The 25585-nt window shown below is 53.1% G+C and overlaps 1 protein-coding gene across 4 annotated transcripts in view; it reads right to left on the reverse strand.

The window, feature by feature from the left end:
- Positions 1–20391, reverse strand: part of CDK18 (cyclin dependent kinase 18) — a 40512-nt gene extending 20121 nt beyond the window's left edge. Inside the window, exon 1 of one of the 4 annotated variants that reach the window (XM_071817590.1) lies at positions 20369–20391. In XM_071817590.1, coding sequence (XP_071673691.1) covers positions 20369–20376 — 8 coding nt within the window. In that variant the 5' untranslated portion in view covers positions 20377–20391. Of the gene's footprint in view, positions 1–11421; positions 11506–18510; positions 19094–20368 lie in introns of those variants that run through there. The other 3 variants (XM_071817592.1, XM_071817589.1, XM_071817591.1) reach the window with 3 other exon arrangements.
- Positions 20392–25585: the final 5194 nt, after the last annotated feature.

Consider the following 25585-nt stretch of genomic DNA (forward strand, 5'->3'; position numbering starts at 1 on the left):
TTGACGACAAGGATGTTGGCACTAGCGAGTGCTGCATTCCCCAAGTCTTCACGCTGGTGCTTTCCTCCTGGCCAAGAATAAAGTCCCCGAGCAGTGTTGTTCCTTCCGAATGGAAGGCAAAGCTCGACACTTGCTTTGGAGACCATTTTCCCAGCCCAAAGCTCTGAGCTGGCTCCCTGCCTTGCAAGCTAAGCAAGTTTTAACCCCGGCACTGCTGGTGCGTGGAAATGCCGCTGGTGTTGCAGGCACCCAAGGAGCTAAACACACCTGGAGGGTTTTGCTCCAGCTGTGCATGCTGATGCTGCTCAAATAGCACCAGCAAAAGCTCCAGAAGCTCCTGTGCAAGGCGCTGTACTATTCCCAAACAGAAAACAGGAGCTCAGGGGAATTCTGTGATGCTCCCAGTAGGTACCTCACAGGCTCAAACAAAAGACAACCATCCCACATTAATGTTCAGATAAGCCCCAGTGATAACTCTTCCAAATGAGAGCATAAGCAAGTTTCCAGCCATCTCTGGTGAAGGTCACACTAATGAACCGTGCTCTGGCAGCATCCTGAGCGATCCTTGCATGTGTCCATACACCAGCAAGTGCAAGGACACACTCGCAGCAGCAAGTGCTGCAATTCCCTGACCTCAAATGCACCTGAAGGTACCAGGGACTGGTAAGAAAGAGCTGCGATCGCCCCTTGCCAGTCCCCCAAGATGCTGAAATCCCAGCTTGGAGAGAAAGGCTCTGCACTTCAAGAAAGATTTAGCAACGCTGTGCATCCCTAACAGTGCAAAAAGAAGCGGATCCAAATCCTGGATAACGCACTGGCAGGACTAAGGAGGGCAGAAGCCAACTCTGAGCATCATCCACTTCCCCGCCCTTTTGGAAAGGGCACCCTGCCTGGGACTGGGAGGGACTGGGAAGGACTGGGAAGGACTGGGAAGGACTGGCGGCGCACCCGCCATGCCCAAAGGACAGTGTCACCCTGCTGTGCTGGGGACAAAGTCCCACCCTGGCAAGGAGTGGCAGGGGACGGTCAGGAGAGCAAACCACACCAAAGGACCAGGAGGTCCATGAGCTGCTGAGCAATTCCTGCTCTGACAATCCCCCCAACCAACCATCACCTCCAGAACAGCCCTGGACTTCGGGACCAGGAAACATCCAGGGAATATAAAAGATGCAGGGAATATAAAATATACTCCATCTCCGGGTGAAGGAGGAAGAGAATGAGGAGAAAAGGGCCTTTCCACCTCCCTCCCTGTCCTCTTGCTCTCCTCGAAACGCTGCAAGTGGTTTAGAAGGCAAACACTTTCGCACCAACCAAAATTTGCGCTCCACAAATCGCAGTTCGAATCTTTCCACCGCCTGCTAAATATAAACCTCCCCACAGAGGAAGTGAGATGGGGGTAAAAATAGCACCGACACCGCCAGATACCTCTCCTACCACACACAATCCTGCCTCGTGCTCATTATCTTTATGGCTCCCTGCAATCGTGGCTGTTTTCTCCAGCTAGACCCGGACCTACTTGGCATCTGGTGACGGGGTGCACGTTAAAGCGTTTGTCAGCTGGAATTTACGGTGCTGTTCTTGTCCTCAGCCCCAGAGAGGAATTCATCCTGCCCCCCGAGTGGTCATTTGGATCCACGTGCCCTAAAGTTGAGATTTAATCCCCTCCTGCAAGCTCAGCATCCTGCACCCTGCATGGCGTGGGGCAGGTAACATGGGGTCCCCCTTGGGTCCCCATCCCCTGGGCAGCGTGAGAGGCTTCGTTCATCCTCCCCTTGCATTTCTTTTGGGAGAAAACATCCTCTTTTTCCAGCTAAAGGGAGCAGCCCTCTCCCACGGCGTTCATTTCAAAGGCAGAATTGCTAGCAACCGCCTCTCGTTTCCCACCCCGATTTCGCAGGAGTGCACTAAGGGAAGCGGAGGAATTTATTGCCTTGCCGAGAGAAAGTGCCACTTGCTAAGCAAAGCAATGACATCACTTGTTTTACAGCTCCAAGGGAATTACAGCAACCCCTGAACTGCAGTTATCTCCGGGGTGGAAGAAGCCGGGTGACAAACAAGAGGCAGAACAAAACGACGTAGGTTGGTGGGACCGGTCGGGAAGGAGCCGTCTGAGATGGCAATAAGGAATTTAAGCATCACCAGGCAAAAATGAAATCATTCAGGTTGGAATCCAGCCAAGGCGCGGGGATTAAAGCCAGCAGAGCAAATGATCTGCGTTTACTGTAATAGAGTGAGATAGTAAATACTTGGCTAAAACACTTCAAAGAGCCCAACGCTGAAGCCGGTCAGGAAAGCTCATCACATGCTCCAGACGAGATGTTAACGATTCTTTAAACACCGCGTTCTAAGCCGTGTTGGCCGCACCGGCAATCACGGCGCTCGCTGTTTTCCAGCACGCTGTTCCCACAGGCGTTCGGGCTGCGACGACCCACACGAACCTCGCTCGGTTTGTACAGCAAAACCCGCTGGCTGGCTGCTGTGGAATTCGGGAGACAGGTATTTTAGGCACAGATAAGCCATCATCACTATATGAAACCACCTCTTTTCTCCTTCAGCATATTGCAGGGGCTTAGAAGTGGAGCTTTCAAGCAACAACCACTTTATTGCCTTTTCACAAAGTATCTACTTCTTTTTCTTCTTACCATCTGAACAGACTCCTGCCCCCGTTTCCCAGCTCTAAGCATGGAAGGCTTGGAGGAAATAGTGCATATTTTTTTTAATCCCCAAAGAGATTAAGAGTTGTGTTTACAAGGCAAAATGAACAGTCCTATTCAGCAGCTACGGCTCACGTTTCTAGCTATTAGGTAGCATTGATTCTCTCCTGCAAGAAACAGTGAATTCTGCTCGCAGAGCCTTATTTGCTCTGCAAACACCGTTATCATGCAACGCTGCATGTGGCTACAGGGCTAAACAAACCAGGAACGGAGGCATGCGCTGAATACGTGCCCCTCCTCACATCTCAAGGCACCGAGACGAAAAAACCAGCCCCAACAAAAGCTGCCCAGCACAGCCCATGTGCCCAGCGGCAGGTTCCCAGTTTGCCCAGTTGATGCGCTCCAAGCCCCAGCACAGAGCAGGGGCAGGGGAAGGCGGCATGGGCAGGCGATGGGAGAGGTTTCGGCCCCTCCGTGGCGCACATTCCTGTGCAAACAGCTCAGCGCAACCCAAATTCCTCCTTCACTCCAAATTTCTTGGGCAGGGTCCTCAGGGGGTGTGCGGAGGGGGACAGGGAGAGATTTAGGGAAGTCACAGCGTGCTGGGGATGACTCTGGCATAGACCAGGGGTGATGCCGAATGTTCTGCAGCAGCTGGGAATCCTACCGGGGCAAAGCTGGAGGGGCAGGGAAGGATTTTGGCCCCGGTATGAACATCTCCCCAGCTGCTCAGCTGTCGGTATGAAATCCTCCCTGCGGTAAGGAGCTCTCGGCCGCTCCCTCCCCGTGACAGATGCTGCAACGCGCAGTCCGAGCGCTGGGATAGATGAGATGGGACGGACAGAGGCCATTCGGAGCTGCAGCAAGGGCTGGGATGGCCCCGCAGAGCCAGGACCATGTTCTGCTCAGCCCCTGGGATGCAGAAAGAGCAGTTCGCAGCAATTACTGTCCCCAAAAGGTGAGCGATGATGGCACAGAGCGAGGGCATCTCTCCTCCCTCCCGCCGCTCAGCTCTGCTATTCATGGGGCTGACATTTCCCTCCTACCCAGGGAGCAAAGCCCCTGCCAGGACGTCAAGATCCTGCAGGGAAGGGAGTACAATCAATTCCTACTAATGTACGGGAGCCCCGTAGCAAACAGCAAGACCATCATCCCAGGGCACGATTAGAAAGTGAACCTGGGGTCCCCAGGGAGTCAGTCGGTCCAACCTCACATTGCAATTTGTTGTTTTTTCTTCTGTATCACTGGCTTCCGTGATGACAACAACCGCAGCGCACCAGGGACACAACGAGGACAACCAGGAGATCGCCGTCCTCCCTTCCCATGTCTGCAGCTTGGGAGGAAAAATGATCCTGTAGCAAAAGTGCAAGATTGGCTTCCGCTCCAGCTCTGCCTCGGTTTCCCCTGCTATAAACCCAGAATGACGACACATCCTTTTTCCCTTTTTCCCTTTCCCTTTTGTTTTTTCCCAATTTGTTTGCGTTTTCCTCCTTTCAGAGACCCTCGAAGGCAGAAGGGGGTTTGTGGGGTGCACATCCCTCATTTGCAGCAGCACAATTACGCTTTGTTAAGTTGTTTAGAGACAACGGCGCAGGCAAAGCTCAAGCCACATGGAGAACGTAAAGATCTCTGAGAGCCAAGCAGAGATGAAGACAGCCTGGGAAGGGTGAAAAGTCTCCGCAAGCCCAGCTCTGGAGCCTTCCTAACCTGTACTCAATGCATGGGTGAGGGTGGGAAGGTTTTGCTAGATGCACATTTCCACTCTTCGTTTGTCCCGGTCCTGACAATGAGCCCAGTAACAAGAGGACACAAAGGCGGTTTGTTCTGCCAGTGTATATTCTGCTTTTCTCTGTGTCCGCAGCCCTGCGCAGGGCAGTCAGCAGCTCTCACTTGGCTCTTGGTGAGATCAGGAAAGCATTAAAATGACAGTCATTATTCCAGCAGCCTCCAAACACTAGGCACTTATTCCTCAGCCGATGCTAACCTGAGCAAAGTGTCCAGTGTTCGGCTGGGTCAACAATAGGCTGCTAATGGCCAGTTTGTCCAGCACACACATCCCAGTCACAGCTGGGAGCTCAGTGCTCGCATTGTCCGGGCTGAGCTGTCCTGAAGGTGGTGGTGACAGCGTTCCCGTGGTACCTGCACTGTCTGCAGGGCACGAGCAGATTCCCCGCTCCGACCCACCCATCGCTGCTGGTTTGCACCAGAAGGGACGGCAGTGGGGAATTCATCTAAGCAAAAGTGCTCGACTTTCCCCCCTGGAGCCCAACACAACTGAGATAGAGACGTTCCCTTTGAGACTCGATTTTACTACAGCAGCTTGAAGTTATTGACATTTAATTCACGGCCACTGGGGAGTTCAGAGTGCGTGTCCCCCTGGCAGCGCTCGCTGTCATGGCAGCGCTGTCTTGCTCGTACAGCAATGCTGGACCAGCACAAGTGTGATGGGAGCGGCTGAGGGATCTGGGGGGTTCAGCTGGAGAACAGGAGCTGAGGGGAGACCTTCTGATCTCTGAACTGCCTGAAAGGAGCTTGGAGCCAGGGGGGTCGGGCTCTGCTCCCCAGGAACAAGCGCCAGGAGCGGAGGAAACGGCCTCAAGTTGCACCAGGGGAGGTTGAGGTTGGATCTGGGGAACAATTTCTTCCCCAAAGGGCTGTGGGGCATTGGAACAGGCTGCCCAGGGCAGTGCTGGAGTCACTGCTCCTGTGTAAAGGGTGAGTGTCAGGAGGATGGAGCCAGGCTCATCTCAGTGATATCCAATAATAGGACAAGGGGCAATGGGTTCAAACTGGAACACAAGTGGTTCCATTTAAATTTGAGAAGAAACTTGTTCCTGGTGAGGGTGGCAGAGCCTGGCCCAGGCTGCCCAGGGAGGCTGTGGAGTCTCCTTCTCTGCAGACATTCAAACCCGCCTGGACACCTTCCTGTGGAACCTCAGCTGGGTGTTCCTGCTCACACAATATTCCAGGTGTGGTCTCCCCAGGGCAGAGCAGAGGGGCAGGAGAACCTCTCTGACCTACTGACCACCCCCTTCTAACCCACCCCAGGTACCATTGGCCTTCCTGGCCACAAGAGCCCAGTGCTGGCTCATGGTCACCCTGCTGTCCCCAGGACCCCCAGGTCCCTTTCCCCTACACTGCTCTCTAATAGCTCATTCCCCAACTTATACTGGAACCTGGGGTTGTTCCTGCCCAGATTCAAGACTCTACACTTGCCCTTGTTAAATTTTATTAAATCTTTTCCCGCCCAACTCTCCAGCCTGTCCAGGTCAATACACCAGCACAACCAGGAAAGTGTTCATGGGTCTTGCAGAAGGGATACACTTCAGAAACACAACCCAAGCCCTGCCGTTCACAGGTGTCTGGAAGAAACAGCCAAGAAGGTGCCAGCTCCCAGCTGCCAACAAAAGTCATTCTCAGCAACACAAAGCCTCTTATTTTCTCTCCCAGGAGTGTTTAACCTGCGGCTGAGGCTGTCAGCACCTGCCTTGCCTTTGTTGCTGGATGGGAAGGAGGATCCATATTGCGGGAGAAGATCCCTGGTGCAGGAGGGACCGAGTCCCACCGAGCCGCTCCCCAGCTGGGTGTCACCTGCAGCTCCGTCGCTGGATAAAGCTCTGCAACGCTGTCATCCACACGCTCACACAGCATGGGGTATGTGGGCTCTGCTGGCTTCTTAACTGCTATTTTCTTTCCTCCTTTTCCTCTTTTTTTTTTTAATTAGCGCTTTCGTTCTTTCTCCAGCCCACGCAGAGCTCCCAGAGCTACGAGCTCGTCTGCAATTGCCACACAAAGACAAGAGCTCACGGAAAAGCCGGGATTTGCTTTCCCTGCAGTCAGGAGGAGCCAGGAGAAGCGGTCCCCTTCTCTCCTTAATGGAAAATACAGGAATTATCCTCCCATGGCCCACGATCTGCATCGCTCCGCAGGGACAGCTGAGCAGAGGGACCGCACGGCCCCGCTGCCCAGCTCCCCTTTCTGAAAGCATTCCAGGGGAGGGTATTTAAAGAAGCAGAAACGACACCCTGCTCACCCGATATTCGTGTGGAATTTGTGAAATGCGGCTACCTCTGGTGCAAAGAAAAGGAGGGGGCAGCAACCAGCGCGAAACGGAAAGGTGAAGGCAAGAAATGAAAGCCAGATCCTCGTGAAATGTCTCACTGGACAGACCCTGGTGTCAAAGGATCTTGGCAGGACCGAACTTCCCAGAAAAAAAGAGAAAATGGTTTTAATGCAAACAGAAGCACAACATTTATAAGAAGCATCACCACTTAATTACTCAAAGTAATTAAGAGCTCGGCTCTTTGGCACACATTTTCTAGGAGGCTAGAAACGCACGGAGTTGTGCTATCCCGATAAACCGCGCTTGTAGAAGGGCTGAGACCTCGGCCAGTTCTGCTCTACAATTCGTAAATACCTGGATTTCTACACCACCCAGCCCTGGCGATGGGAGGAGGAGCTGGAGACAAACAGCTTCATTCAGGATTAACGCTCCTGCCTTCCCCAGCAAGCCCCCAGTTCAGATCCAGCAGCTCCTTGGAGACCACGTCGCTCATAAACCCCCATCGCCCTCAGATCTTTCTGTAACAACAGGAAAAGAAACTAATGAAAGGGGACGATGTCCCTGACCGACTGCTCCCCACTGCAGCCCAGTTTACAGCACCAGTTCCAGACTGGTTTTCTCCCCAGGGCTGTGCTCTGGAGCAGCGGTACCACTGTTTGAGCATTAGGTACATAAAACTCTTTAGAGCAGTTTCAAATCTGTTTTATTTAAAGCTCTGGAACAGTCACATGGTAGGAAGGTAGCGAGCAAACACTGCGAGTCCACCTCCCTGCCAAGGATCGCACTAATCTGGTATTTAATCTTCAACCTGTTGTGCACCCACCCTTGGAGGGCCCTGAGCACGTGCGGGGACCTATTTCTCCCTCAGACACGAGGGAAATGCAGCCACACAGGAAGGGAGCACAAGGAGCCAACGCTCGAGGAATCAGCGGATTTCAAAGCACAGCACAAACCGTAATTACTTTTGGCATCCCCGTCTCCCTCCGTAACAAGAAGAGCAACGCTGCAATATCTTTTATCCAGACCCTTCCTTATCACGATTGTGGTGAGGCTTGGAGCCCCGGCCAGGGGGGAGATGTGTGGGTGGGCATCCCTGTGATCTTTCTGGTTGGGTTTGGCTTCCTAAACCCAGAGCCCACAGCTCCTACCCACCACGCAAGGCAGGATTGCTCAGGTTTCTGATCGGGGACTTCTGCTCAACAAAGCCGCTGTCGAGGGGTAATGGGTTCAAACTGGAACACAGGAGGTTCCACTTAAATATGAGAAGCAATTTCTTCCTGGTGAGGGTGGTAGAGCCTGGCCCAGGCTGCCCAGGGGGGTTGTGGAGTCTCCTTCTCTGCAGACATTCAAACCCGCCTGGACACCTTCCTGTGGAACCTCAGCTGGGTGTTCCTGCTCCATGGGGGATTGCACTGGATGAGCTTTCCAGGTCCCTTCCGACCCCTCACATTCTGGGATCCTGTGAGGCTGGAGGAATGTAGACGACTTTAAAAAGCTTGCTAAGCCAAGAGGTGGCTGCCAGGGATCCCTGGGTGATAAGGGACGTGTTTTGAGGAAGGAAACTTGGCAAGGGCTCCGTGTTGCTGCATGTGCCAGGCTTAGAGACACCCTTGCGTTAGCACAAGCAGCCTCCAGAGATGGTTCTCCTTCACCCCTGGCCACTGCATCACCCCAAAAGTGCTTTGTCTGCCTCGGGGGGAACGCACAATGCTGCTGCAAACTCCTGTACAGGAAGATTTCACCTGTTCTTCTGTCCCTGTGCTCTCTCCCCTCTCTCCTTTTCACTACTCAAATTTTTTCCTCCATAATCTGAATGCAGCCAAGTGTCCCTTCTCTGGCTTCTCAGATCTCGGCGCTGATACCGGCACCAATAACACAACGCTCCTTGTTTCTGCACACGAAGCGTTTCCGCTTTGCAAAGAGCCAGGGGGTGGGCAACGCGGTGAAAACCAGACATGGTCTGGGCCGCATGCAGGGAAGGAATAATGCAGGAGCAAACACCAAAAGAGATTTTCACAGCGGCACACATCTAAGGGAATGACTAGTGAAAGCAAATGAAGCGGATCCCCAAACAGCCCCGCTCCACTTAGGGTTTGACAAGCACAATCGACATTAAACCAACCCAGTGAGATCATAGAATCATTTTAGTGTGAAGAGACCCTCAAGATCATGGAGTCCAAGTGCCTTCTAGGAAACCCCTGTCCCCGAGACAGCAGCCCATGCATGCAGAGCATCATCAACCCCACCTCTGCACCACCTACCTGCCCCAAACCCTTATCCTGCTGCAGCTAAGCGCACGGCGACGATGACATTTTCACGTTAAACCAAACGTGGACATGTCTGGATACCAAATAGAGATATCCCAGATGAAATATGTATAAAGAGATTAAGCACGCCCCGGTGCCTGCAAACCTCTGCTCACTTCCCTATGGAAGGCAACATTTCACGCCTATCTGGGAACTCGGTGAGCGCACACTGTTTAGATAAACCTTGTTCCTCGTTAAACTGTAAATAACATCTGTTTTGCCAAGCTGAGCCCCAGCTTGCTGCTTGGTGTCCTGAAAATCACCGTGCCAGTCATGGGAATGGCAGACAAAGTGAGTATATTTAGTGGGTTTTTTTTAAATAAAGAAGTTATATATCTTTTTTTAAGCTTATTTTTTATTCCCATCCTTCCCTCTTTCTACCCACCTGCCCCCTGCACTTTAAAAGCCCTGCAGACGGGTCGGGCCCCCCACACTGCAGCTCCGGTGTCCTTGACGAGCACGATGGGTTTTTCTGCATGAGCCTTGGGAACTGGGGGAGATAACAGAGCCCAGCAGGAGATAAACAGAGCGAAAGGGCGAGCGAGAGAGATCTCTTACAGGAAAACACATGGTTGGACCCACCAGCCCCTGGACGCTGGGAGGGAGCGATAGGGTCTGCGGTGCCCGGCCCTTTCGGGAGACATCAGAAGCACGTCTGGAAATAATTTCAAATACAGCTCCCTCCACCCCCCAAATCAAAACACAGACATATTTCCATGTGGTTTTCCGTAACGGGAGTCAAGGAGACTCCAAGCTCAAAAGCGAGATGAAAAGGGGCGAGATCGAGCGGGGCTGTTCAAAGCTCACTGGGTTGTGTTCAGTTCTCCTCCCCTCCTGCCTTGCGAGCTGATAAGCAGCTCGCTTCATAGGAAACGCTTGAGATAAGAAAGGATTATAATCCTGAGACCCAAAGAGACCAGAGATTTGGCCTCTGTTCACACAGCAGAGCTGAAGTGCCCCATTCTCACTATCGAGCCAAACTGGTTTAATACTGGTGGGGCTGCTCGTACCCACTGCAACTAACTGCACTGGCAATGCTGCTATCATAGCACGATTAGTTGCACAATTAATCGTTAATAAGAAGGGATTGAAAGGGATTAAGTACTTAAATAGAACACATGCTGCTAATGGTAATTTAGAAAAACACGCCTTCTCCCTCAGATACTGTGTCATGTTTTTGTGGAAGTAAAATGACTCAATCAGACCTTGTCTCTGCACCTCCTGCACAGGGGAAATTCCTGTTTCCATCACCGCAGCCGGGGGCTGCGAGGAATTCAACACCTCGGCACATCCCAGCCGTGGATCTTGGGGACAGAGCAGCGACAAGAGCCCCAGCAAAGCTCCAAAGCTCCTCACTCCTATTGCTCTTTGCAGGGGCTTTGGGAGCCGTTGCTGAAGCAGGATGCGGGCGGAAGGGTGGGACGTGAAGGTGGCACGGGGTGTCGCGGTGGTTCGTTTAATGGACAGAGCAGTTTGGGGACACAGAGGCACTCTTCACATTTTTAATTGCCTTTTGGACGAGACACAAAACAACCCCTGGGTATGACCAAAAAGACCATTAAAACCACTAGTTCTGCCTCGTCCTCAGACTCCCAGGCAGTTCATGTTGCTTCTCTGTCCCACACACACACCCCAATTTACATTGCAAATAGCGTCTGCAAATTCCTGCCTAAAACCCAGGTGCTAGGAAAGCTGCCCAGGTGCCTCCAGACCATCCGCATCCTTTCTGGGACCTTCCCAAAGAGCTGAAACAGCTCCAAGGCGCCTGGTCAGCACAAGGACCGCGGGGCTCAAACTCACAGATCCAGGTCTCCACGTCCCTCTGGCTCCAGGCACCGCAGCAGCTCGTGGTGCTGGTGATGATTTGTGACAGCCCCGACAGCGCATCCTCCCCCACCTTCAGGAGAGGTTTTCTGCCTTGAATCAGAAACCAGAGCAGCAGAAAAACAAACCCCTTGGCTCCTCGGAGCGGGGCGGCCTGAGCCATCCCTCCGCGGTGTCTTGCCTCGACCACACAAGCCCACAGCGAGACTCGGCCCTGCAGATTTCCTCTGCACTGGGTGGCATTTCGGACTTCAGCCCATCCTCAGAAATGAAAATACGCCAGTTGATGGGCTAAGGGCCTGCGTGGGTTCTTCCCCTGCTCCGCCTGAGGCTGCTGGGAGGAGTGACACAGGTTCTGTGCCATCCCCAAAGCCCACAGACCAGAAGGTCCCCATGGCCCCAGAGCATCTCCCCATCTGTGCCCAACCTGCTCCGGGGATAACGAGACCATTAACAGACGCTTTCACTCTCTGGGATTGCTAATTCACCTCCTCTGGCCAGTGCCATGCTCAGGAAACACACGATATCAATGAATTCATTGTTGGGGCAGACAGCAAGGGCTGCGGAGCCTTACCCTGAGATGTGGTCGTCATCGGGCAGGACGGGGAACATTGGCAGAGCTGCAGGAAGGGCCACCCTGGCAGGCACCCTGTGCCCTGCTCTGGACTAACACTGCCCTTCAGTCTCCTCATTGCAAACACAAAAAGCAAACAGCGCTCGGAGGCTTCCAGCCACAGGCTGACCCTTGATGTCCCTTCTGATGGGCAGGGCTGCATGTCAGATACCACGGGCAAAATACAAAGGACAGATAAGAAAAGGCTGGGATTTGTGAGATACTGTTCCCACCTGCCTATACTTCCTGTATCCCATGGCACAGTGATTATTGCACAGGAATTAGTTACTAATTACACGCTGACCAACCCGCAGGAATATCTGTAGCAGAAGGAGCAATACACACTTTGGGCTGAATGCAGATTTTCCTCACTGCTTCTCCCTCGCAGCTCCATCACTGCTCCAATGTGAGGCATGGGGAACAGATGCCAGAAAGGTTATTCTTGCCTACAAGAGCACAGGAGCCGTTCCTCACCTCTCTGCGACCACTGGCCATCCAAGGACCGCCAAGCATTTCACCGCATCCTCAGTTTCTGAAGCACACTCTCCACCAGGCAATGCTGGTGGTGCAGAGATGAGCCTCCAGTTCTCTGTGCTATCTGGGTGACAGCAGAGATGACACAAGCACACGTTACAGGAGAGATCCTGCTACAAAACTGGAGAGGATTTGTGACACTCACGGCCTTGGCTGGTGACAAAATCGCTGGTTCTTGTGCTGCTGTGGGTCTACTGACTTTAGGAGATTGAGGTTGATTTACACCACCTGAGCATGTGGTGAAGAATTCACCCTACCAACATGGGCAGATGCAACAGGAGGATGCATTTTCTGGCTGAAAAGAGATCACTTCAGCTGCTATTACACTATTCAAATCAGATTTTTAAGAAAAACACCACCAAACCAAAATTGTGCTACTGAAGATCCCAGTAGGTCCCTGGCTGCATCTCTGGGTATCTACACATCGGCAGCATCTGCCCCAGCACAGCTCGGTGCACAAGCCACCAGTCTAAGAGGCTTTCCACCAAATAATTCAAGCATGCTAGAAGGCGTAAACCTGGGCTCCAGGTGATGTTCCACACTGAAATACAGAAAAAACCCACCCAACAGCCATGAATTTGTATGCATGTGCATGTTCACAAGCACAGAGTTAAGGCTCCTGTTCATAAACCTTGTCAGATTTAGCTGGGGGGAAGCGGGTGCGAGGGAGAAGTGACAGTGGGGGGGGCTGTAGCTAAATCTAACTGGGATCATGAATCATCACCCCTGAGTGACCAGTATATTAACACTTACCAAATAATTAAATAGACCGAGTAAAAATAAACTATTTAAATCAAAATAGAGAAATAGCAGAAACAAACGGAACGTTTGGAATGTTTCTGCTTCCCAAAAAAGGCACACTTTGATTTCTTCAGAGGTTTCAGTGTTTATGCTTCAACAGCCTCTCCTTTTTCATTTAGTAACTCAAAAGCCACCAAAACAACAGTAGCACCCCGTGGAACTGGTCAAATCAACCCTCCCGCCCCACTCCAAAGCCCCTGGCTGGGGGAATTTGGGTTGTTTAAAGGAAAGAGCCGAGCATTTCAGAGGCTGGGGAAGAAAGAGAGGGAAGGGAGAAGGTTCATGTAGGAGTCTTCAGCAATAAAAGCATTACAGCATGGCACAGCATGGCACATCATGAGCAAACACTGAAAGGGTGCCCGAAAGACAAATAAAACTCGTGTCATTTCAGACTCCAGTTCGACATCCAGTGCCATCAGCGACGGGTCCCTGTTAACGCCAGCAATACGCTCCGTGCCTCAGTTTCCCACCTGATAAATGAAGATGATGGCCTCCAGGGTGGTGCATGGGCGAGCTGTTTGGGTGCCATTAACACAACTTAAAAGCAACAAAATAATTGGATTGAACGCACTATTAACTAGCAATGAAGTTAGCAGCACCCTTAGCTTCGCACTATAAAGGGGCAGCAAACCCAACACCACCCCATGCTGTTTGCTTCCTCCTCTGTGCATCACAAGCAGTGACAGCTCTGATGGCACCGTGTGTCCCCGCAGCGCTGGCAGAGGTGACCGGTACCAGGCACCCGCAGCTCTGGATCACAAATTTGCCACTCAAATAATTTATTGCTTTTGTAACAGTAGTGCCTGCTGGCCCCAGAGATGGAGGACTCGCTGTGCAAAAGGCAGTGATAAGAAACCATCCCTGCTTCAAAACACAGAACCCCAGAATGTCAGGGGTTGAAGGGCCCTGGAAAGCTCATCCAGTGCAATCCCCCCATGGAGCAGGAACACCCAGCTGAGGTTCCACAGGAAGGGGTCCAGGCGGGTTTGAATGTCTGCAGAGAAGGAGACTCCACAGCCTCCCTGGGCAGCCTGGGCCAGGCTCTGACACCCTCACCAGGAAGAAGTTGCTTCTCAGATTTAAATGGAACCTCTTGTGCTCCAGTTTGCACCCATTGCCCCTTGTCCCATTATTGGATATCACCGAGAAGAGCCTGGCTCCATCCTCCTGACACTCCCCCTTTAGATATCTGTAAACATGAATGAGTCCCCCCTCAGTCTCCTCTTCTCCAGCTCCAGAGCCCCAGCTCCCTCAGCCTTTCCTCACACGGGAGATGCTCCACTCCCTTCAGCATCTTGGTGGCTGCGCTGGACTCTCTCCAGCAGTTCCCTGTCCTTCTGGAACTGAGGGGCCACAACTGGACACAATATTCCAGGTGTGGTCTCCCCAGGGCAGAGCAGAGGGGCAGGAGAACCTCTCTGACCTACTGACCACCCCCTTCTAACCCACCCCAGGTACCATTGGCTTCCTGGCCACAAGGGCCCAGTGCTGGCTCATGGTCACCCTGCTGTCCCCAGGACCCCCAGGTCCCTTTCCCCTACACTGCTCTCTAATAGATCATTCAACCCCCGATTTAAATCTACAAAGGGAAAGGGAAGTAGAATGGGGGGGACAGTGTCAATGTTTCATCTTCACCTGAGCTGCCTGGGAGACCTGGTGTGCCCAAAAAGCATCTCTACAAACAGCGGGTCAAACACCCCTCAGTTCCACTTTTAGCGTCATTTCTCCTCCCAGTCCCCTGGTGCGGCAGCGACGGTTCCTGAATTAAGAGCATAGAAAAGCCACAGAAACCAGAAGAGCCGGTGCTGGTGTCTGAATCCGGGTCTGTGGAGCAAGCGCCCCCAAACCTGGAGCATCCTTCTGCTTCACCAACCGTATTCCCGCAGGACCCGGCTACACTCAAAACTGGGGTGCATTATGCATTCAGCACACGAGTGAGAGTTTTAACAAGGGCCCAGCTGCTGCTCAGGTGTGAAGAGAAGCGGTCAGGTTTTCGGCAGAGATCAGCTCAGCAGGCTGGGCTGAAGATATGTGGACATTACCCAGGGGGAACGCAGCCCGCCTGCAAAAATCCAGCCTTAATTGTGGTGGCTTGGAGCTCATCCCTAAAACAGCGAGGAAAGCCAGAAGGCAAGAGAATACAGATCTCAAGCTGTGATCGGAGGAGATGGAGCAAGAATAAGCTGCGCAAAAGGAGGGAGGCGAAAAAAGAACGAGAGAGATGAGAGATTGCAGCGGTGTCAGCACAGATGAACCCCAGCCGCCCCCAAGGCCTGCTGGCTCTGCTCGGTGGCTCGAAAATCATTTCACAACAGCTTCTTTTCCAGCCAGGCTGGCTAGACAAAGGCAGGAGTGGAGATTGCGAACGACTGAGCAAACAAGCAGCAGCTGAGGAACATTGGCTGCAGGCAAAATGCCACCTGAAAAGAAACCTTGATTAGAAATGTAAAGAGAGGGCAAAAGATGCTCCAAAGGTAATGGTTCACCAGATTGTAATCTGGGCTTTTGCATCTACATTCATCAACAGGTTGCTTTCCGCTATCAGATTTCCTTTCACAAACAGCAGAAGCAAGTTAATTTAGAGAAAAGCAAACCCAGCAGGTCAAACCTCTGCGCTGACACAGTTTGCTGAAAGCAGCCGAAGAGCCTTTTTAAACAGAGACCTTGCATTGCTTTTCTACCTGTAAAGATGCAAACTGAGACCTTGCCATCAACCAGAGCTGACCTTTCAGGGTTTCAGTGCACTAATTACCCAGAGCAAAACTCACTCCAGGCTGGGTTGGGATCTTCTCTGAATTCTGTAGCTGGCCTCGGAGTCAAGAGCTCCTGTCCTGTTGCCTGGAGAAGCTGCTTTAACTTTGCCTCAGTTTCCCTGAGCACGGAAGGAGAATTTGGGAGGCTCTTATTGCTTATAAACCTTCCTGGAAACTCTTACTATTATTTGGACATGACTCCAAACATGTGTCCCGGTTTTCTGGAGATTCTCAGACCTCCTGGCCCAAACCTCAGGTCTGTAAGGAAGCCAGAGGAATGTCTCAGGGTTTACAAGCGTTGACCAAACATTCATTTCTCTCCAGAAGGCCAGACCAAGGGGATGGCCCCGGTGGAAACTGCAACGTGGATATTTTAGTGCATACATGACCTATGGGAACTACATCCATGGGTTTCTGTCTCAGGGCACAGCAGAAAGGACAGAGGGAGCAGAGGCATCCTCATGGATTCAGGAGATCAAAACCCAATTCCCTGTGCTACCGCAGCTCCTCGTAGCACCTTGAAAAGCCATTTTGTCTCTCCACTCTCCCGTATGGAAAATGAAGCTGCCTTCATCTATCTTGTCTCTTTACAGTGCCAGCAACAGACGGCAGAATTCGTCTCCTCCTGCACCCGTGCTCTTGGCACACCAGGGCCGTACCCAGCGCCCAACTGTGATAAACCAGACAGCGACCATGGCGATAAATGCACACGAAAGGCAGCAGCTAAAGATGTAAAGCACTGGTTGGGAAGACAGGAAAAAGCAGCTGGGGACGTCGGCTGCATTTCAGTCACCTGTACCGTCCGAATATGTGACACCATCACTTCACGCTTTGTCACTCGCCTTCCAGCGCGGCCTGAAGGGTCCATTCACGGGACCACAAAGAGGGCTTGTTCGGTGAAAGAGGCCTTCACGGCATTGAGATGAGTATTTTAGTGCTTCCATGCCTGGCTCTGCCAGCATCCTAGAGCTCTAGAGAGCCCAGCGAGCAAACCTCGGAGAACAAAGCAAGGTCAAGTGTTAACAGACGGGGGAACTCAGCCATGGGGATGCGGTGATGCATCCACAGTCAGACAGAACCCATGGCAAGGCCAGGGACAAATACCCAGAGTCCTGTTGTTTAGTTAGAAAATTCCCTCTCTTTTTGAAGCAGGATAAGAGAGAAGGAGCTCCCAACTATTGTTGGGGAAGTTGTTCCACCACTCATCTATTAATTACTCTCATTTAGATATGGTACCCATACTTTCCTGCATTGAGGAATAAGTCTGGGCTCTTGGAAGCAAATCTGTGAAACCTGCAGAACCTCCCATCAAAAGTGGCCCCACCTGCAGAATAGGCACCAAAACCTGCACAGAAGACTTCTAGCATGACAGTCGAAAAATCAGCGAACTGTGTGCTGGATGCCTCACACGTACAACACAGACAACATTTCATGGATGAGGCGCCAGCTGGTGAACCGGGTTCCCACCTTCTATTCCTTCTTTGCATCAGACTCTTGGACATGTCACGTCCCATCAACACACTTGGATCTTCTCCAGGAAGGAATGGATGCTCTAGGCTGCAAAAGCACTTTGAGATGCCATCATGTCATCGCTGATCATAGAATCGTTTAGGTTGGAAAAGTCCTTTAAGATCATCAACTCCAGCCGTTAACCCAGCACTGCCAGCAACACCACTAACCCATGTCCCTAAGAACCTCATCTACACATATTTTAAATACCTCCAGGGACGGTGACTCCCTGGGCAGCCTGTTCCAATGCCCAACGGCCCTTTTCTGCAAAAAAAAGTCTAATGGCCTGGTGTTTGCATCAAGGGAATCTTTTCAAGATCATGAGAACTGGTTTTCATGACCTCTCCACAGCCGGGGTGACCCAGAAGCTCTGTCAATGCCTTGCGAGGCTGGAAAACAAGACTCTGCTTGCATTTACCACCTCTCAGCTCTGTGTGTTCGCACACGTTGCAGATCTACGTGCCGCTCCATTAACACTAAGGAGGAAATTAATCCCATTCCCTTGCAGGGAGAGGGTCCCGTCTGAAGGCACTTTTACCAATCTCATCCCGAGGCACCAACTTTCTGCCTGATGCTTGCTCAAAGCGCTTTCCCTTCAGGTCCTTTCTACACCGTTCCCTTGGTTGATGGAGAGCACAAAACCCCCAACGCCAGCGGCGCCTGGCCTGACTCTGATGCTGTCTCCGTTTCAGAGCTAATGCCACCACTGTGCCCACCAGCCAGCGTGCTCATTCCAGTTTGTTTTCAGGGAGAGAAAAGCCAGTTTATTAAAGCCTGACTTTACAGGAGCAAGTGTTGGCATTGTAAGAAGAGCAGCTCTCAATAGGGGGGGGTTGTCTGGGGAGCTCCCTGCCAGCGAGGAGAGGGACAGGGATTCTGGGGGCAAGTTCTCCCCACCCCTGGGAACTTGTCGGAGCAACAGGAGCATTGGAGAGATGCAGCTGATACCGACGGCCACAAAAAAATGCAGCGCAAGGAGAATTCCATGCTGCCGACACACAGCGGGACGCCAGCCTGAGCCAGAGAACCCACCAGACAGACCTGGGGTGTGAGCCCCCCCGGGAAACTCCACACTGGAGACTGACGGGTCCCCACCAGGTCCTGTACAGAGGGACTTGTGCCAGGGGTGTCAACGAAACGGCGCATGTTGATAGTGATTAAAGGGCCGACCAGGGCTCCCTAAACCACGTTTAGGACCAAAACACGCACAGGGATCTGCTCCACCAGGGAAGAGACAGGTATAAACCCTTGCTGTGCTCGGTGTAGAGCCGAACCTTCCCTCAGCATACCTCCAAATTCAGCTCTCAATCCCCGCCCCGACCCAGCTCTTTCTGCCCCAAACAGCCCCAAAAACAGCGACAGCCCCCGAGCCAGCGCTGCCCGGCCGGCGGGGCCGCGGGAGGGGAGGACCGGGAACCCCAGCGCCCCGCGGTGCTCACCCCCCGGCACTCACCGGCCGCCGAGCAGCTCCCTCTCCCTCCTTCCTCCTTCCTGCCGCCGCCACGCCGGGACCCGGGGAACAGCGGGGGCGGCGCTGCGGGGGCCGCAGCGGGGCCGGGGCTGGAGCAGAAACGGGGCCGGAGCAGATACGGTGCCGAAGCAGATACGGGGCCGGTCCCGGAGCAGAAACGGGGCTGGAGAGGGTCAGGAACGGTGCCGGGGCTGGAGTAGGTCTGGGGCGGTACCAGGCACCGGAGCGGTGCCGGAGCTGGAGCGGTGCCGGAGCCGGAAAGAGTTGGAGCGGTGCCAGTACTGGTGCTGGAGCCGGAAGGGGTTGGCTCGGTGCCGGTACGGGTTGGAGCGGTGCGGGTGTCGGAGCGGTGCCGGTCCCGGTGCCAGAAGGGGTTGGAGCGGTGCCGGAGCGGTCCCGGTGCCAGTCGCGTTTGGAGCGGTGCGGGTTTGGAGCGGTGCAGGACCCGGCGCTCCTCTCGGCGCTCCGCTGGCTCCTCCCCGCCGCAGCCCCGGGCTCGGTTGCCCGCTCGGCCGCGCTGCCCTCGCAGCCGGCCCGGGAGCGCTGCGGGCGGGAGCCGGCGCTGCTCGGGCTGCGCAGCGGGGAGCGGGGCGGCTCTGCGGACACACACACACCCACCCCCTCACACACCAGTCCGGGGAGTTCCCTCCTGTAGCTCTTCCTACTCGTCCTTGAGGCTCTTGGCAGATAGAGCCCGTGTAATGGGGACACGCTGGGGACCCGTGGGCTGCCGGCGTCCCTTGGCCGGCCTCAGAAATTTCAGCTTGTGTCACTTCAGTGGGGTTATGTATTTAGCAGCAGCTTCGCTTTCCATCCCAGCTATTTATTGCCTTATATTTAGCCAAACGTTCTCAGTTTGCCAAAAATAGGCCAGCCACGAAAATAAATCAGGCTGACTGGAGGTGCCAACATTGTCTGTCTGAAACTAATTAATTTCTTATATCCCCTGCTATATTAATCCTCGTCTCCCCTCTACAGAGCATCCTGTCTGTCAGGATAGTTTTTGTAATTAGTGGGTATTATGCCTAAATCTGAGGGATGTGCGGGAGGTTTAACATGGGGGGAAAGGCAGAGGGGACACCTGGGCAGGGAAGGAACAAAATCCATCTACACAGAGTGTGGGGAGCAAGAACCCAGAGGACAGAGCAGAGCTGGTGAGGAGGAGGAAAGGAGGCACAAGCTCTCAAGGCAGAAAAACCCTATCGCAGGGGATCATATAGGATCATTTCCTTTCTAGATATCTGAGATTCCACAAAGAGGACTGTCCAGAAGACACAAATTTGGGCTTCCTTAGTTCTGCTGCTGACAGAACTCCTTTATCCATTTTGAATGTGGGAGTCTTGGGGGACTTGTTGACTCTCATTTCTTATATTAGAACTATCAAGTTTGCTGGGAGACAGTTCGAGGAACAGGGAAGTGGTTCACAGATGGCATTGCAGAATTGTGAAAGCTGAGCCCCTGTGGAGGAAAAGGGATATTTTAACAGGATCCATTTTATTTGTTCACTTTAGCATGTCGCAGCCAAGACCTGAAGCCCTTAGTAATGCTTGTCCGCTCTGAGAGTGGGGTAGAACTCAGGACAGCAGTTGGAGTTCAGCCTCGAGGCACATTGCCCCGGTCGGGCCGTGCTGACTTTGCAGCAGGGGTAAGACGCGCTCCTCCGCGACACAGGGTGAGCAGCTCGTTTCTCACTGCCCTGAGCAGCTTGTTCCTCACCTGCATCACGGGGATTTGCATCCTTTGCTCCGCAGGGCTTGGGGAGGAGCAGCAAAGGGTAAGAGCCAGAGGCACGATGGCTGGTGTGACCGCCTGCCCTCCCCTGACCCTGGTCAATGAGTACCTGGTCATGTGGCTGCAGGCGGCTCCGGGTGACGTTGGCCATCATGTTCCCTTTACGCCACTGGCTGCAGAGACTGGCATGTTTTCCACAGCCCAGCGATCCAGCCGGGCTCTGACATGCCCCTGGCTTCCATCCTCAGCCATCCCCTCTGTTTAAAGGGGGATGTCTCGAGAATTTCTGTACCGTTCCCAGCACAGCGCAGTCCTCGGCATAACAACTGCTGCCACACGCCGCGTACCACAGCTGTGAGACCACCTGGCACGGTAAATCCTTTTAAAACAGAAGGCAGAGGAGATCCCCAGCAAAATCTATGGCTGCTTGGGGAAAAAGCCCCAAAACTGGAGGTGGATGGAGCAACCAGCTCTAAGAAAAAGAGCGAAGTGCAAGGGGCAAGAATGTTAGAAGCAATTAGCGGATAGAGACACGAGCTCAGTGATGTGTCACACAAGCTGCTTATTGGTGCGTAACATTCCTCACAAACACAAATTGCACTAATCAACATGCAAAGAAGGGATTGTGGAAAGCCTGACAGGGCTGGATTTGGGAGGAGGATGCAGAGAGGGAAAGCACCCAGCTGCTGCAGCCGGCAGGGATTCCTCGGCACGGGTGCGATGGGCGAGGAGCATCATGGTGCGATGCATGTTCACTGGCATGCGGGATGAGAACACGGCTCACCTCCCCGGCAGAGCGACATGCTAGTAATGAGACTCTACACTGTGTAATGGGGCTGGGTCCGTTCCACCAACAACAGCCCAAAGCAAACTGTCCGGTAATGTGTGTTCTGTGAAGGGCAACACGGGCTGAGGTCGCTGCTGTTGAACTTGGCACCCAGCAGCGGGTGCCTCTGCAATACGGAGCAGTGCATTTGCAAGGCAGTGCCTGCAGGGTGTTTTTCAAACATGCCAACTTAATGGCTGAGCAAAAGGCAGGCATGCTTGGGTTTTGTGAGGTTTTTTTTCCGAAATTACTTTGAGTTCTGGGGTTGTTTCTTTTCCCTTTTGTATTGTCACAGTGAAATCACATTGCCTCGTGGGGTTCCAGGGGAAATCAGGTGTGAAAATGGGCTTACTGCGGTTAGGAGTATTTCACTAAAAAATGAGGCTGGCTGGGAAACTACAAGAGTTTGTGAGAGTCTGTGGCTGTGATTACCTCTACTCATGCTGGAGGAGACTCTGCTCAGCAAATCCTTCTCCTCCTCCTTCAGTTATGCAGTTCCTGGGGTGTCCCTTGCCTGGTCCAGCCAGGGGGGCTGTGGCCCGCAGCTGCTCTCCCTTTTGCTATAAATTGCATCTTCTGAAGATACTCAGGCTTTGGTTCCTCACCCCAGGCCCATCTGCTGTCACCTCTCTGCAAACAGCTCCTCAGCCCAGCTACGCGTTTGGCTGGGAAGAGGGAAAAAGGGAGAGGTGTGAAGGACAGGAGGATGCAGCGAGCTGAGAGCCTGAGCTGACGGAGACTTGCACGCTCGTGTCTGCCTGCAGCCACAGGGCCACGGCTGGCTGGCTGCTGGAACTGAGCAGAGCTGTGATGCAGATAACCCGGGATGACGGCTCTGAGCTGTTCATGCTGCTGGCACAGTCCTAGGACTTCCTCCAGGTAGAAGCAACCCTGTTTTTCACTGTACACCAGATCACTCCCCCCCTTCACCCCTCCTGGAAAGCTGGGGTGATTTTCAGGAGCAGCAGGGAAGGCGGCAGCATTTTAATCCCAGCCCCAAGGGGTTTGCTAGGGCTGCTCCTCGCCAGAACCTTGTTAGCAAACCCCACAGGAGATGGGAGAGAGGGACCGTGGGGTGCTGAGGGGTCAGCACAGCTTTGGCACACCAGGGAGAGCAATCCCAACGCACAGGGTGCAAGACTCCACTCTGCACCCCTTGTCCCTGTGCAAAGCTGCCCGAGAACGGGGCTACGGGAGCATTGCGTGGACTGACACAGAGCTAGAGCCTGTCTTTAAAACTGCGCCTTGCCCCAGGCGTGCTCCCTGCCTGGCTCCTGGCCAAACACATTAAATCCTCCTGTTTCTCCCTGGCTCCGTGAGGCCCTGGAGGGGACACTCCATTACATCCCAGGCACCAGCTTTGGGAGAGTGCACAGCGTGGCTGTGGGGACATCCAAAGGGTTTAGGAGGGGACTTAAGCAGTTCAGGCTGTTTAGCCTTGAGGGAGAGAAGCTGAGCAGAGGGGACAACAGTCTCCAAATGCATCAAAGTAGAAGCGAGCAGCCTGTCCTCTGTTACAGCCGTGGCAAACATCCTTTGCAGAGGGGTGTAAGAGTGCGTTAATTTTGGCTATAAGCTGCTAGTCCCCATTTAATACCCCTTCCCAGAGTGTGTCCCACCTGTCCCACCGTGTGTGCCCTGAGCAGCACCTGCAGAGGCAGCAGCTCGCCTGATGTGATCCCCAGGCTGGGGGGGCTGGAGTCTAATCCAATGTGGAAATCATTTGGATGTGCTTAGCAGGGAGCTGAATGGAGAAAAGATGTCAAAATGCACTAAGCAATCAATTCCAGGCCCAGTAAGAGCTGGTTTTAAGAAAGATATGGCCACTGAACAGTGCTCTACCCGGTAGGCATCACTGCCTCCCTAGAAAGAGGTCCAGAGCTTCAATCTGCAGCCCAGTGCTCTCACATAAGAGTCCTGGCAATCCCAGTAAACATGGGAAGTACATTAAACCTGACAGCTTAGGCCGGAGCATTAGAGAAATGGCAGCAACATGAATGTGCTTGACTTATCGAGGAAACACAGGTCGGCCCCTGGGGTGGTTTTGCCTCTTCCTGCAGCTCCTCCAGCTCCATTCCCTGTGGCACCGAGCAGTGTTGGAGCTGCGGATCCCTCCGGATCCACAGCAGCACAGAGGAACGTTTTCTCCACTACTAAACTCACATGGGCATGCATGTGTGCTGCTCCAAGGCAAGCGGCTGCGCGTAGGTCTGCAGGGAGTATTTCACAGTGGCTGCATCCAGGCAGCAGCTCCCTTCCCCGCTGCCCTGACGTTCAATAGCAACGTGGGCATCGAGTCATGGAAAGAGAATGTGTTCAATGCCTCCCCTGCCAGGGGACAGCTCTGCCTTGTGCGCACGCAGGCATGTGGAAATCATTGCCCGGAGATCAGCGCTGCGTTTCAGCGACAATCGGGGTGTTCAGAGGCTGGCTGCTAAATCAAGGAACACTGGGAAATGGGCCCCATGCTGAACTGTCCAGGCTGGCATGGCAGGGTCTGCTCATCCCGAGTGCTGGAGAGGCCAAATGCACCCACTGTTGTCCCTGGGACGTGGCTATTGTCACTGGGATGTGGCTATTGTCACTGGGATGTGGCTGTTGTCCCTGGGACGTGGCTTTTGTCACTGGGATGTGGCTATTGTCACTGGGATGTGGCTGTTGTCCCTGGGACATGGCTATTGTCACTGGGATGTGTCTGCTGTCACTGGGATGTGGCTGTTGTCCTTGGGACATGGCTGTTATCCCTGGGATGTGGCTGCTGTCCCTGGGATGTGGCTGTTCTCCCTGAGATGTAGCTGTTGTCACTGGGATGTGGCTGTTGTCACTGGGACATGGCTGTTGTCATTGGGATATGGCTGCTGTCCCTGGGACATGGCTGTTGTCACTGGGACATGGCTGCTGTCCCTGGGATGTGGCTGTTGTCCCTGGGACGAGGCTGCTGCTGCACCCTGAGCACAGCGTGTGCCTGCGACTGTGCACGGTGCTACCGCGGGCTGTGCTGGCTGGAGATCAGCCTTATTTCACAGCACCCTGACAAGTTACATCGCTGGTGGACACCTGCAACTCCACTGGCTCCGAAAACATAAGATGAAAGGAGTAGCGTTATTCACATTTTACAGGCAAGTAAACTGAGGAGCAGGAGAAATGGAGACAAGTTTGAATATCCTTGTGAATACAGATTAGTGCGTGTTCCCGGAGCTGAGCGAGTTCCTCAAGGTCCCACTGCAAATCTCCAACAACATTTATAGCTGAGCCCAAATAACTCCAGTTTACTCTCATCCCACACAAGAACTGACTCCCTATGACCACCAATAGCCCTGAAACTAAACCTGGTGTAAATCACTGCGTGAGTCAAAGTGCTGCATGCAAAATAAAGTCACCATCCACGAAGTACAGCTGGCTAAATCAAATCTGACCATGGCAACCATCAGGCCGGTTGCAAACTGGTGAATCCAGCAGCAAGTCCTCTTAATTTTGTCCATGGAGCATCACCATAACAACAGAGTCACCAATCCATACCAGAGATTCATGCACTTAGCAACCAGGAGCTGCCAAATTACGAAAGAAACAAGAGTAAAAATGATGCACAAAGTATTTCCTCCGTGATCCTACTATAAATTGTGCAAAACTCCAGCAGCATGATGAGCAAAGCCAGAAAAATGCACAGAGTGCGATGGACACCAAAACTTCTCCCTCGGCACCATGAGACCTGGAGAAACCAAGCAAGATGGCTTGGCTTAAATGTTCCCAGGTGGGTTTAGCAGTTGCTTCACAGGGGTTAAAGCACCTCAGCTCTGCAGAGAGGAGCCCAGGCGCCAGCACCACGGTTCCAAAGTAACCAAGTTCGCTCCTGCGGGCAGACTTTGTCCCTCATCGCCCTGTGTGAAACAAATGCAATGAGTTATTTTTCTCAGAGAACAATCCGTCTCCCTCCCACTGACTCACTGACAAGCTTCCCCTTTCCAAGGTGGCTCATGGGGTGAGTGAGTGCACCAAGGGCTGAAATCTCCGCTTCCTCCTGGGAGCAAGGAGCACCAGGGGTAAAGTTCTGCAGGGGAATGTGCGTGGGTAAACCCAACAGATTAAATGCTTCACCTTGCCAGCGCAGGCCAGAAACAGCAGCAAAGTGTCTGGTGCTTTCCTGCTGATGGGAAGTGGGGGTCCTACCTGGACCAAGACCAGCTGTACAAGAAATACCCAGTGACTAAGAACGGAGCATCAGATGGGGTTTTCCAGCCCAAACCAGTAAGACACCTATTAGCATAATGCAATCCTTTTGCCGAGGAAGTGCAGGCAGTCTGGTTGAGGAATAATAAGAACTCTTTTGACCCTTTGGCCACAGAGATGGATGGATGGATGGATGGATGGATGGATGGATGGATGGATGGATGGAAAGGTGATGCAGCAGCTGGCACTATTCAGCAAGAACAGCTTGGGTGGCACCAGAAAGGGGCTCCCCCACCGCTGACTATGACAGCCTCAGGATGCTGAGCCAGGATT

Source organism: Patagioenas fasciata, chromosome 21 (genome assembly GCF_037038585.1).
Source record: "Patagioenas fasciata isolate bPatFas1 chromosome 21, bPatFas1.hap1, whole genome shotgun sequence".
NCBI classification, from domain to species: Eukaryota; Metazoa; Chordata; class Aves; order Columbiformes; family Columbidae; genus Patagioenas; species Patagioenas fasciata.